The following is a 13,631-nucleotide window of genomic DNA, read 5'->3' as shown; positions in this document are numbered from 1 at the left end:
AAGATGGACATGAGCAGAGTACAATTTATTCTTATAATCCTTAGAGCTCCAGGAATCAATCTATGTATCTTAACTTACTGCATTCATAACATTTTGAATTATAATTTTAATATATTTGTTCATTCACAGAATAGATCCCATTTGAATTTTTCACATCCTGTTTTTTTAAATTGCACAAAAGGAAATGGATAGCTGGATGGAAGTTCTGCATCTTTCCTTAACCCTTTCTTTTAGAATGACATCTGAAGTTTCCCAGCTCTGTTTAGAAGCCCTCACACCTCTGGCTGAAACGTGTGCCAAGGCACAAGAGGCAGAATCACCACTCTTCGCTGCAACCAGACATTTTCTTAAGGTACAGCTTGTGTTGGTGAAATGCCAATAACTTCTGATCACATTTGGTGTGGTTACCGTGTCAATAGTGAATTGTTGTTTTACTTGCTCATATTCAAGCAACTTAAATTGACAATCTGTTTTTTGATCACTGCTTGTCTGTTCATTGAAAAAACATTTTTAATCGTGTGTCCTATGATTAAAATTCTGCTCGTATTGAGGACTTTTTGTCATATTTATGTATTAACTAACATTTATTCTATTTCTAATAGTCTACTGTTTCCAGCCATTTTCCTAAAAGTATATTTGTATTCCTGATCTTTTAAATAGAAGTTGGAAAACCACTTTCTTTGGCAAACAACAGTTTGTGAATTTTATTCAGAGTTGAAATTTTAGCACTCTTGGATTATATTCTTTGATATTTGTTTATCCTACACTCACCTCACTGACGGAAGTGGGAAGTGAAGTCACAGGCTTGATCTAACACAGGGGCACCCATCAAGGTGCCATGTCTTATATATGATTGGGAAGAAATATCACGTTTTTAATATCGTTGGTTTAAAATTTCAGCAAAAGCAAGTATTATGGAAGCTATGGTGCACTTTGGCAACAGCCTGAGATTATGCCAGTCTGTTCATAACCTTGGTGTCATATTTGATCTAGAGAACGCACAAGAAATAGAAGCAGGAGTAAGCCACCAAGCCCTTCAAGCCTACCCTGCCATTCAGTATGATCCTGGCTGATCTATACTGGGCTCAACTCCTTTTCTGTGCCATTTCCCCAGAGCCCTCTATTCCTCTATCAAATATTTATCCACTCTCCCCTTCAAATATTTCTAATGTTCCAACCTCCACTACCCTTTGAGCAGAGAATTCTGCGAGAAGAAATTTCTACACACCTCCGTTGCTGTGTCCCTTTGTTCAAGACTCTCCCACTAGTGAAAAAATCTCACCATCTACCCTATCAAGCCCCCTCAGGATCTTATATGTTTGAATAAGGTCACCCCGTCAGTCTTCTAAACTCCAAGGAATACAGACCCAGGCTATTTAGTCTCCTTGATAGGACAACCTCTCATCCCAGGAATTAGCCTGGTGAATCACCTTTGGACTGCCTCCAATGTTACTATATTCTTTTTAAGGTACTGGGACCAAAACTGTATGCAGTTTTCCAGGTGAGGCCTCACCAACACCCTGTATAATTGCAACAAAACCTCCTTATTTTTAAACTTCAGCTCTTTTACAATAAGGGCCGAAATGCCATTTGCCTCCTTAACTATTTGTTGGATTTGCTCGCTAGCTTTTTGTGATTCATACACTAGAACACTTAGATTCCTCTGCACTTCATTCATCTGCAGTCTCTCTCCATTTAGATAACACTTTGCCTTTTGATTCCTCCTACCAAAGTCCATGACCTCACTTCCCCACATTAAACTCCATTTGCCAGGTTTTTGCCCAGTTACTGAATCTATCTATATCCCATTGCAGAATCACAATATCCTCATCACAACCTGCCCTTCCACCTATTTTTGTATAATCGGCAAATTTGGAAACCTTACATTCTGTTCCTTCCTCCAGGTCATTAGTGTAAATAGTGAACAATTGCAGGCCAAGAACTGATCCCTGCAGTACTCCACTAATTATGTCCATCCACTCTGAAAAGGACCCATTTATGCCAACTCTGTTTTCTATCTGACAGCCAGTTTTCAATTCATCCTAATACACTTCCTCCAATTCCATGGGCTTTTACTTTATGCACCCGCCTCTTATTTAGTACCCTGTTAAATGTCTTTTGGAAATCTAAGTACACTACATGTACAGGTTCCCCTCTATTCTCCCTGTTACATCCTCAAAGAATTCAAGCAAATTCATCAAACATGATTTACCTTTTGTAAAACCATGTCGACTAGGTTTGATTATATTCAGCTTTCTGAAATGATTAATTATTTCCTCTTTGATTATTGGCTCCAGCATCTTGCCAATAATAGATGTTAAACTAACCAACCTTTCTCCCTTTTTGAACAAGGGTGTCATATTGGCTGTTCTCCAATCTTCTGGAATTTTGCGAGTTACAAAAAATTTAAAACAATGGGTCCAGTATCTCTGCAGCCACTTCCATTACAACCCTAACATGCAGTTCATCGAGTCCTTGCAACTTGTCTGCCTTTAGCCCCTTGTGTTTCTTATCTCATATTCATGTTATCATTAGGACTGTCTATTTCACCTCCATTGCTTCCCTGGACTTGCTCCTGTCTCAGTTCATCGACAGCTAAAACTTTTATTCCTAAATCTATGCAATACAAGGGTGAAATGCTAGTCACAGATCTGTCACTGACAGTAATAAAACAATTTGTGGTGGTGGCATATTATCAAACAAGGACAACCACCAGGAAGGATATTGAGTTAAGTGCTGCATCTTTTCCCATGCAGTTTATTAAAATGCATATACTCAACTTATCTAGTGACAACGTTTATCTTACTGTGCTTGGAATGTATTTTCATTCTGCAGAGTTTGTCATTACAGCTCGTCTTTGATATGCTGGTATTGCAGAAGCACAATGCAGAACTTACTGATGCTGCAGGTGAAGCTTTCTACACACTAGTATGTCTTCATCAGGTAAAACTGCTTAAAAAACTCAACCTCTGTCCCTCCCCTTTTTCAAATTAACCAATTTCAGAATCAGTTTTCACGTTTGCTTTGATGGAAATTAATAAGACATTCCACATATTGTTTCCACAGGCTGAGTATTCAGAATTAGTTGAAACTTTACTATCAAGCCAGCAGGATCCAGTTATATATCAACGATTAGCAGATGCCTTCAACAATCTTACTGGAAGCAGCACTCCCCCTACATTGGACCGCAAGCAGAGGATGGCCTTTCTAAAAAGCCTTAAAGACTTTATGGCAAATGTCGGTGGTCTTCTGTGTGTTAAATAGACTTAAGCTGCAAAGGCCCTTGTTGAAGAATGCACTGTAAAGCATGGAAATCAAAGTTGACTGAATTTTATACCTGTTTCAAGGCTGTTGCCTGCCATCTTGGACTTTAGACTCTCAGGATATTTGGTCTAAGCCTACCACATTAAGACAGAAGGATGAACCCACCACTATTCAGTTGCCAGTATTTCTTAGCCATGATTTGTCATATAATCTAATCGTTTACTTAAAAAAAAAAGAATGAAAATAGTGTATTTTAGAAAATTCCAGTATGTGTGTGGATGATTGGGCACAGTGAATGAATCCAGTGCCTTTTCATATCTGGTTTAAACCAGCTGCCCAAATGGCCAGATAAACTGTCTTATTGCTTATATTTCAACCCTTGCTTTGAGGGAATCACTGTAGACAAAATACACAGCTGTAAATGTTATGGCTGAAATTAGCTTTATTTTTTTTCCAGCATATGGATTTATTTGTGACCTAAAGAAAACACCAAATTGTAGCGTTTGAATCTTGATTTTTTTTTCCATACCAGGCAGTGATCACGTCGTACACAAGACTTCAGATTCACTTTGTACTGCCTGCTATTCAGAATAAAGTATATATTTTTGCTTCCCAACCGTGAATTTTAGGAAGTGTAACCAGTTGCCTTATTTTCTGTAAATATGAAAACTTTGTGTTCTGAAATACCTGAAACTGGATTGCCAAAGTGGCAACTTTTGTGTTGTTTTTTTTCTTGTAATTTCCCTTTCCTCTGAAATGAAAGGTTTGTCATTATTTGGTGTCAAATGTACCTGTAGTGTTAACATTTACATAAGGATGGAAAATCGTCATTTTGGATACTAAAATTAAGTCATTTAAGTTCTACATTAAGGCTTAAAGGGATTTACTTTTTAAACAAAACACAACTTTACACCTGAACTGTCACACTACTAGGTTCTTGTGTCTATCTGAGCAATAATGAATTCTATGGTGTGAATTCTTTAATGATGCACACTGGGATAAGTTGGGCATTAGTTTAAAAAAAACCTCTAGTTTATGCTGTTGCATAGTCAATCAAACTTTTAACACTTTTAGAATAAATGTAAATAAGCTGCTGGGCATTTTGTTTGAGACAAATTCGCCTTGACTAGCCTTTGGACAACAAATGACAATGTAGATACGTAAGTAGCTGCATATTATAATACTGCACAGTATATTCAGGATTCCAAAATGAAAAACAAATCAGGATGTTACAGTTCCGAGTATGAACATGCAAACTAGTTTTAAAAATAGGGATGAAGTGAACGAAGCTTGTTGTCACACCATTGCATAGGTGAAATAGAAAGTGTACAGTAGGTCGCTGAACATCTGAAAGAGAAAGATGGGTAACTTTTTAGATATGATCCTGTTCTAATGAAACGTTCACTCAGCTTTCCCTTATCAGTGTTGACTTACTTGCTGTGTATTTTCTGGTATTGGTGGTTTTTCTGTTCACCCGAGAAGAGAGAGTATCCTCTTTGATGAACTTTGTACAGGTTGTATGTCAAAACTACTGAAAAATAAATGTACTAGGTTAAGTTTCTTTCTGAGGCCAGCAAACCAGTTAAGTGGAATTTTGTATGGGTCCCATAATACACTCAATTTAAAATAAAATTAAAGTAGCCAATAGAATTAAAGTTGGTGCATTTTTTGCTTTTCGCTTTTCTGGAACATCAGATCTAATCTCAGAGGAGGAGATAGAATATATTTGAGAGTCTCTGCAGACTGTGTTATAGGTCAGTTTTCTGTAGGGGAGTAATTTATTTTCCTCTCTAATATCTTCCCAAACTTCAACGCTCTTCAAAATGTTTTGTTTATTTACGAGGGTTCTTCCCTTTTGGCCAATGGCACAATTTACCTCTGTTTTACCACCCACTTTCTCAGGACTCCAAAACTCAAATGTACAAATACAAAGTGAAGGTTATTCTATTTAACAAGGAAACATTTGAACTGACATACTCTATGGTCGTCATTTTCTGCTACTTTGTTTATTTTAAATTAAGTTTGTACAGTACCTAATTCTGCGAGCTGGCCAGTAACATGGTTATAGAACATGTCAGGAACCATATTATTGATTAGTCAAATTAATACAGCATGCCATGTTTGTACATCTATTATAAGAAAAGGTGAGTGATCGAGATATCACAAGAGTGTTTGATATAAGCATCCTATTTGATGGCCCATTTGTTGGAATTTAACTTGCATACTTTATTCCTTTTCACCAGTCTCCCATTAAAATGCAGTAAATGTACAATACTGAACACTGCAAACATTTGAATCAATCATCCTTTGTTTTTATTTAGGCACCATGGAAATTGGTGATATCTTTTTGAGTACAGTGAAAGATTGTGATATTTAAATCAAATTTGAGGGAGTTGCATGTATACAAGTTGTATATTGTAGGAAGACCAACAAAATGCAGTTTCAACTAATTTAAGCACAAAATGCAGATTAAAATAATGCCCCAGCAAAAATGAGCATTGGCCTTTACTGTTTTGTTCCCCAAATCTCTTCCCTTCATGTATAGTTTTGGAAGAAGTAGTCTGATGCAGTTGACCCACCAATAATGTTTTTTTCTTGGAGTGCAAGATGAGATGATGATGATCAGTGCACTGAAATAATGAATCTTAATCAACATATATGCTCTGTAGCAGAGTAACTATTGTGCAAATTTCATGTATATGAATTAGTGATAAGGCAGTCTGGCTGTTTGTCTGAATTCTGCATTTCATTTCACCAGATTAATGCAAATACATTCTGCAGACCAAGATTCTTTTTCTACTGTGATGGAATTAGAATCTATTGTGATAACTCAGACACAAAAAAAATGGATGGTAGAGAAAGGGGATGTGGTGTACAGATTTACTTAGCATTTGCTTAATGTTGTATTATGTTTGAATGCTAGTTCAAAGGATGGTAGACTCAGCATATGTATCTTATGCCCATAAAAATTTATATATTGAATATGCCATTTTATCATGTTATGCAAATAGCTTCTATTCTACACTAGGTTAAACTGCTGAAACAACTTTGTTGGCTAATTTAATCATAAAATTTAAATTAAATCACAAAAGGCCAAGTTGTCCTCAAGAAAATGATTAAAACTTGTATAAAAATAATTTATAGGTAAAGAATGAATGTCTCTTCGCTATTGGCTCTCCTACTTTTGAAATTTTTAAATAATGCCACATTTTAGTTGTAATTCCATGGTCCCAGCCCTTATTCTGACCAGGAATATCCAAGACTGTTGAAACAAGTATTTAACTACGCTGTGAAATACTGCAGGTCAAGAAAAATAAAATACTCTGTCAATTGCTGCCATGTGACAACTACTGTGACCTTTTTTAATTCATCTGGAGCCTGTCTTGAATGGATCATTGCTTTTCTCGAGGTATAACCAGTTTATGTGGTTATGCATAAGCGAAAAGCTGTGATGCATTTAAATAAGTTTTGTGCATTGTTTTGTACTTTGTGATTTATTTTGTCATGTTATATTACATCCCTGATGTGTGCAAGCACCATTTTATGTACATTATTTTATAGAAATTTTGACCATTTAATTTTTTTAATTGCACATAGAAGGAATTGTAAAGGTTTGAGGATATGTTTTGGGGACGTCTAACCTAAAATGTATCATTTAAGTGTTCTTATAAAACTTTTTAATGTTTTGGTGCAGTTGAGTTCAGTACAAATTCTGACTATTGCATAGTCTACCCTTCTTGCATAGTACAAGATACATTTTTAAAAAGAAAAATACACATGGAATGTTTCTCTGTATATATGCGGTGACGACCAAATAAACTTTGGCTGCTGTTTAAATCATCTGTCACCAATAAAAATTGGTTTTGTTTCTAGGATTCCTGACACCACATTTAAAACAACAGTATAAGTTAAAACATTTTGATCTACTCTACCCTTTTCCAAATATGCAAAGTGTCACTAATTATAGTGGCACTATTTTTTCACAGAATGTGGGCACTGCTCACTAGGTCAGCATTTGTTGCCAATCCCTGAATGCCCTTGGAAAGTTGGAGGTGAACTGCCTTCTTGAACCGCTGCACTCCATGTGGTGTAAGTATACCTACAGTGCTGTTAGGAGGGGAGTTCCAGGATTTTGACTCAGCTACAGTGAAGGAATGGTGAGTTCCAAGTCAGGATGATGTGTGGCTTGGAGGGGAACTTGCAGATGGTGGTGTTTCCATGCTTCTGCTGCCCATGTCCTAGGTGGTAGAGATCGTAGGTTGTAGGGTGCTGTCAAAGGAGCCTTGTTGAGTTCCTGCAGTGCATCTAGTAGATGACACATACTGCTGCCACTGTGTGCTGATGGTGGAGCAAATGAATGTTGAGGTGCTGGATGAGATGCCAATCAATGGGCTGCTTTGTCCTGGATAATGATGAGCTTCTTGTGTTGTATAAGCTGCACTAATTCAGGATTATGGAGAGTATTACATCAGCTCCTAACTTGTGCCTTGTAGATAGTGGACAGGTTCTGAGGAATCAGGAGATAAACTGCATGCCAGAATTTCCAGTCTGACCTCTTGTAGACATTAGCTACAACTGGCTGATCCAGGTCAATTTATGGTCAATGGTAACCCTCAGGATGTTGATGGTGGGATTCAGTGATGATAATGCCATTTAATGTTAAGGGGAGATGTAAATTCTCTCTAGTTGGAGATGGTCATTGCCTGGCACTTTGTGTGGTATGAATGTTACTTGCCACATAGCCCAAATCTGAATGTTGTCCAGATCTTGCTGCATATGGACACATCACTTGTGTCGGACACATCACTTGTGTCAGACACAATGTGCAAGTGGTATTGAACATTGTGCAAACATCCCCATTTATCTTCATAATTAACAGTATACTATTGCCTGAATTTGTAATATGATGAACATGGTAAAGTTAAACAAATGATATTTTTTTAGAACAGCATATTTTGGATTTGTTGGTAGAATTCTTATATTTTTCATGCCTTGAGGCAGCTTTTGTGAACTCAGTTAACTGTTTGTAAGAAACGTTGTTATTCATTAATTCTGTTTGACGTTTAGAGTAAGTTGATTTATGTAGGTGTATGTGAATTTATCCAATAATGACCATCCCTGATTTCTTAGGAATATTGACATGAAGAGAAATCAGGCGTTCTCAAAATAGAGCTTAGCGCAGTTTTCCAAAATAGACTCTTAATTTTGCAGTGCTTAAAATCCAAGGATGTTTAAGAAATTTTGAATACCTTTCAGATTGTAAGTGTTTCAAATTGAGGAGATATGTTGGTTAGACAGTAATTGTGGGAACATAGAAAGTGATGATTTTCAAATCCACTATTTTCTAGGCAAGCAAGAATAATTACTGAACAGGTAAGCGATTTATTTAAATTTTAAATGGAATTACAAATCAGTGTAAATCTATACATTTATTCAAGCTTCAACATTTGTCTGCTAAACACCCCAGACCATATTACATTTAACAATATCAACTGTTAAGTCGAGCAACATTTTATTAGGTGTGTGTACATCTATGTATGCAAATATTGTTAAAACAACTTGGGTTAATTTCAAATGGGACTACTGTTATTGCAAGCAAGGAGTTTTACACTTCTACTGACAAGCACAGTAACTTCATTGCATTATTAATGTAAACCTACTTGTGGCACTAATAAATAAACTTTAAAACCAGGGATGTACCATTCCCTGATCGGCCGCATCAGTTAAAGAAAGAATGAACTTGCATTTATCTAGTGCCTTTCAAGTCCTCAGGACATCTCCAACTGCTTTACAGTCAATGAATTACTTTCAAAGTTGGTCATTATTATAATGAAGACAAATATGGCAGGCAGTTTGTGCATAAACACAATCAGTTAATCTGTTTTAGGTTATGTTGGTTAAGGAAAACATTTTGAGAATTCCCCTGCTCTTCAAGTAGTACCATGGGTCTTTTATATCCATCTGAGCAAGCAGATGGGGTCTCACTTTAATGACAGCATCTCTGATAATATAGTAAACAATTAGTGTATTCTGGTGTAAAGGTTTAAACCCATGACCTTCTTACCTAGATGAGAGTACTACCACTGAGCCAAGGCTGACATCCCATCAGATGTAAAAATACGAACAACAGTCTATTTCCTGACATGGCAATGAGATTGTTGCGAGCTTTAACTCCTCCAATTGATTTTCTGTGGGTGGATTAACGTGCTAATCAGTTTTGCCTCAACAACAAACCAAACATTCATTTTTCAACCCCAGTAAGTCTCGTATAATTGGAAATGTTAAAAGTCAGAATTTTTCCTTTAATACAATCTTTTTGCAGTTGTATAACTAACCTTTAACATCACCGTAATTCAGTTTTATAATAGTGAATTATGGCATGGTTGTTTTGCATTTGTAAACATTATTTGATCAATTTTATCAAATACAGTAATGTGTTGCCTGGTTCCCAACTGTCAACTAAAAGACAAATTGGATTTTAGATCATTCAATTTATTTTTCTTCATCTAATTTGTTTCTACACAAACAGATCTTTATAAACTATTTAGTGTAGAAATTGAACTAGGGAAGAGGGCCAGAATACACTTTAAGAACTGTCAGGTTTGTTCGTTAAGCACGTGTGGTATTACTCAATATGTTTGGCTTAATGTTTGGACAGAAAATTATTTACTGAATGTTAGCAATGGTATTGCCAAGTGAGTAATATTCTAAATATTAATCATATCTGACAGTTACTTCAAAAGTGATGTCTTTTAAAGACATTTAGTTCTGTTGCTGCAAATAATTTTTTTTGTATGCTTTATAAATAGTGAAAATGCTGTTGGCTTGATGCAAGAGAATTATTTTTTAGTCTGTCCTCTGAACATTCATTCCAGTTACCAAATCTTGCTTTTATTTCTTCTTCTAATATTACATTAGTGTTTATTGACGATTCCATTACCTTAACTACAAGTTGAGCACAAAATTAAAAGCATTGATTTCACAATTAAGTTGTAGCTCTTGTGACCCAGTGATGTTTGAAATTTTCTATGTATAAACAAATTATTTTTTATGTTTGCATTAAGATGTAGGAGTGATCTGAACGTTGTTGAAATTCCAATGTTTAATGAGCTGCTGTTAATTTAAATTGAATGAAACTTATGTAAATAACTGTATATATAATTTCCTGAATCTGTTGACTAAAATGTTGGAAGTTCTGGTTTTCAATGAAGATAATTATCCAAAAAATGTGTCTGTCTATATATTGGAAAGGAAGAAATCTCATCTGGAAGAATAGGTAATTTAGTAGTTACAAACTGCAGTTCTAAAAGAAGTGAAAATTTACAAAATTATCAAACTTGAGAGTTTCTTTGGACTTTCAGTAATCAGAGTTTTTCAAATAAAATGTATTTTAATACCTCCTTGCATTCAGTAATCAGTTGTGCTTCTGCATACATTTGACACAGTCTCCAGCAGAAGACATTCCTTCTAAAGTTTGGACAGAATGGTGATCGCTGCCCTCCCTGGGTGTAACACCTTGGCATGACTAATTCCTATGTTCATTAATAAAAAGATCATCTATGTGAAGTGTGGAGAGCTGTTGTCACTTCTAGAAAGGAAAAGCGGAGACCATCTTGTAGCATTCTTAGTGTAGAGCTTTCCATGATGGAAATATAAATTGGGACTTGGAAACCTTATACTCTTGATGCACATAAACGACCGTCCCAACAAGCTTAAAAAATGAGGGTGCAATTACTTGCAGATGATTGGATGGATTACGCAGCAGCAGTTCTAGATCATATCCATTCACTGCAAGATGAACTTCTGGAATTGCAAAGTTAGCAAGACCAATGGGAGATGGCATTTAGTGCAAAAAGTGCTATGAATTGTGTATTACCAACAAAAAAGATCTGCTGAGTTCTGTAATCAAATTGTCCAAACAGGTAGATACATAATCATACCTGGGGGTTCGCCTTAAAAATAACCTGCAGTGGGGATGCTACATTGTCAATTACATTTACATCAAAACAAGGTCCTTGCGTTATCTTTGGTCTTGCAATAAAATATCAGAGCTGTATCTTGCCAAACATCTGTGTTCATCCAGTCCTGGCATACACAAGTTGTTGGTGTGGGTGGATGGGGGAAAGAATCTTATATGGTGAGTGCTCATTCTTCATCAAAGATTTATAATGGGAGTCGGTACATCAAAGAAGAGCGAAAAATAGACCAACCATGTGCTATAAAATATGGAATAGACTGGTGAGAATTGACAAGAACAAATACTTGCCTGGGCTTGCAAAATCTTACTAACTGTCCTGGCTTGAGACAATTCACACTTCTTTAACCTGTGCTTAACCCTCTTTCCATATGCATTGTCTGGACCTGTAAAGATTTGATTACCTGTTGAGACTCACATTCCAACCATTATCTTGTAATTGAGTCTGTGTCTATACATGCCCTGTTTGTGAACCCAACTTTTCACTCACCTGATGAAGGGACAGTGCTCCGAAAGCTCGTGCTACCAAATAAACCTGTTGGACTTTAACTTGGTGTTGTGAGACTTCTTACTGTGCCTACCCCAGTCCAATGCTGGGATTGTGATTGGTACAGACTTTGATGGGCCGAATTACCTCCTTTTGAACAATGTTTCTGATATGAATTCGTTCCTCAAATATTAACTATTATCTATCCGCTGTCGTACCTTTCAATTAAGTTACCCAATCTATCACAGCTAACTCACTCTTCACAACTATGTAGTTTCCTTTGTGTGTTTTAGGACCAGTGTTTCAGATCGGACTACTTCATTTTCTATTCCTATGAAGACCTCTGTTAGGGAATCAAGGAATTTGAAGGGCAGGCAGACAAGTGGAGTTGAAGCCCAAGATCAGCCATGATCGTACTGAACGATAAAGCAATATCAATGGGTCATATGATCTTCTCCTGTTCCTATTTCTTGTGAAGGGTAGTGCCCTTCAAACACCATTGTACTGACTGTCACAGGCCTCCTGTACTGTGATTCTGTAGGTAGTACATGGGTTTACAATCATTATGATCTCCGCTATGCTATCAAGAAGTGCTATGTGGAAAAAAAAAATTAGCAGCAGTTACTAGGGAGTTGGGATAGCTTGATCTTGGTTTCGGACAAAGCTCAGCACAACATTGAGGGCCGAAGGGCCTGTACTGTGCTGTACTGTTCTATGTTCTTACCCTGAGCTGCACTATTTTATAATGTATAAAATAGAGCTGCTCAACAAAAATAATGAAAAAATACAAATAAAGAAATCTGAAACGAGTTCTGTTTGAAATAAAAACAGAAAATACTAGAAAAGCTCAGTAGGTCTGTGGAGAGAGAAACAGAATTAACATTTCAGGTCCGAATTACTCTTCTTCGGAGCTCTGTTTCTCTCTCCACAGATACTATGGTGGCACAGTGATTAGGACTGCTGCCCCTCAGTGCCAGGGACCCGGGTTCGATTCCCAGCTTGGGTCACTGTCTGTGTGGAGTTTGCACGTTCTCCCCGTGTCTGCGTGGGTTTTCTCCAGGTGCTCTGGTTTCCTCCCACAGTCCAAAGACATGCTGGTTAGGTGAATTGGCTATGCTAAATTCTCCCTCAGTGTACCCGAACAAGAGCTGGAGTGTAGCGACTAGGGGATTTTCACAGTAACTGCATTACAGTGTTAATGTAAGCCTACTTGTGACTAATATATTAGTCAGATTTGCTGAGTTTTTCCAGCCGTTTCTGTTTTTAGGATGGAAGAGATATAACTTGATTCATTCACTAATGCGAGGTATATTTTATTGATTTTTTAATGAATTTTCCCCCAAATTTATTTGTAATTTATATACATGCAAAATCTGAGGAGAAAGAGTTGTGCTTCCAGCATGTCTGCTATGTGAAAAAGAAAAATGCAAGGCTTTGAAGAAAACTCCTCACTGGAAGCAGAACTTTTTGTTTCAGAAATGGGAGTTTTTCTAGTATTTTCTGTTTTTATTTCAAATTTCCAGCAACCCCCAGCATTTTGCTTTTATTTTTGTTTCATCCAATCTTTGGCAAACACCCAAATTCTGAAAATTAGCCAGAATAGAAATCCAATTGGGGGCATTAGAAAAACATTCTTATTTGTAAACATACATTTGATTTTCGCCTCTAATTTAAACACACTAGTTCTATTCTCCCCTGTGTTATTGTTCTTTGGTAACCAGTTCCTTGGAAATGTATTTTGTCCCCATTTTTTGGCGGGGTGGGGGGAAGAATCCCAAAGACAAATAAGCACAACCTGGCTGATCTGGTCTCACCTGTATCAGACCCTTCAGCCTCACCTGGCGCTGACCTTCTGACCCTTCACCCTACCAAGCCGACGGGCACTTCCGGGTTAACGTTGCGTGC

General features: G+C 36.8%; 1 protein-coding gene and 1 long non-coding RNA gene across 4 annotated transcripts in view; one reads left to right on the top strand and one right to left on the bottom strand.

The window, feature by feature from the left end:
• Window positions 1-3,878, top strand: part of xpo4 (exportin 4) — an 80,523-nt gene extending 76,645 nt beyond the window's left edge. For 2 of the 3 annotated variants that reach the window (XM_078222115.1, XM_078222113.1), the window contains exons 20-22: window positions 235-352; window positions 2,851-2,943; window positions 3,067-3,878. In XM_078222115.1, the coding sequence (XP_078078241.1) occupies window positions 235-352; window positions 2,851-2,943; window positions 3,067-3,264 (409 nt within the window). In that variant the 3' untranslated portion in view covers window positions 3,265-3,878. The remainder of the gene's footprint in view (window positions 1-234; window positions 353-2,850; window positions 2,944-3,066) is intronic. The other variant, XM_078222112.1, reaches the window with a different exon arrangement.
• On the bottom strand, window positions 3,691-13,609 carry LOC144499743 (uncharacterized). The gene is made up of 3 exons (XR_013498891.1): window positions 13,541-13,609; window positions 4,699-4,795; window positions 3,691-4,611 (listed from the first exon to the last, which is right to left on the bottom strand). It is a non-coding gene; the product is annotated as an uncharacterized LOC144499743 (long non-coding RNA).
• Window positions 13,610-13,631: the final 22 nt, after the last annotated feature.

This window comes from Mustelus asterias, chromosome 10 (genome assembly GCF_964213995.1).
Source record: "Mustelus asterias chromosome 10, sMusAst1.hap1.1, whole genome shotgun sequence".
Lineage (NCBI taxonomy): Eukaryota > Metazoa > Chordata > Chondrichthyes > Carcharhiniformes > Triakidae > Mustelus > Mustelus asterias.
This window is presented reverse-complemented; position numbering and strand designations above follow the sequence as displayed.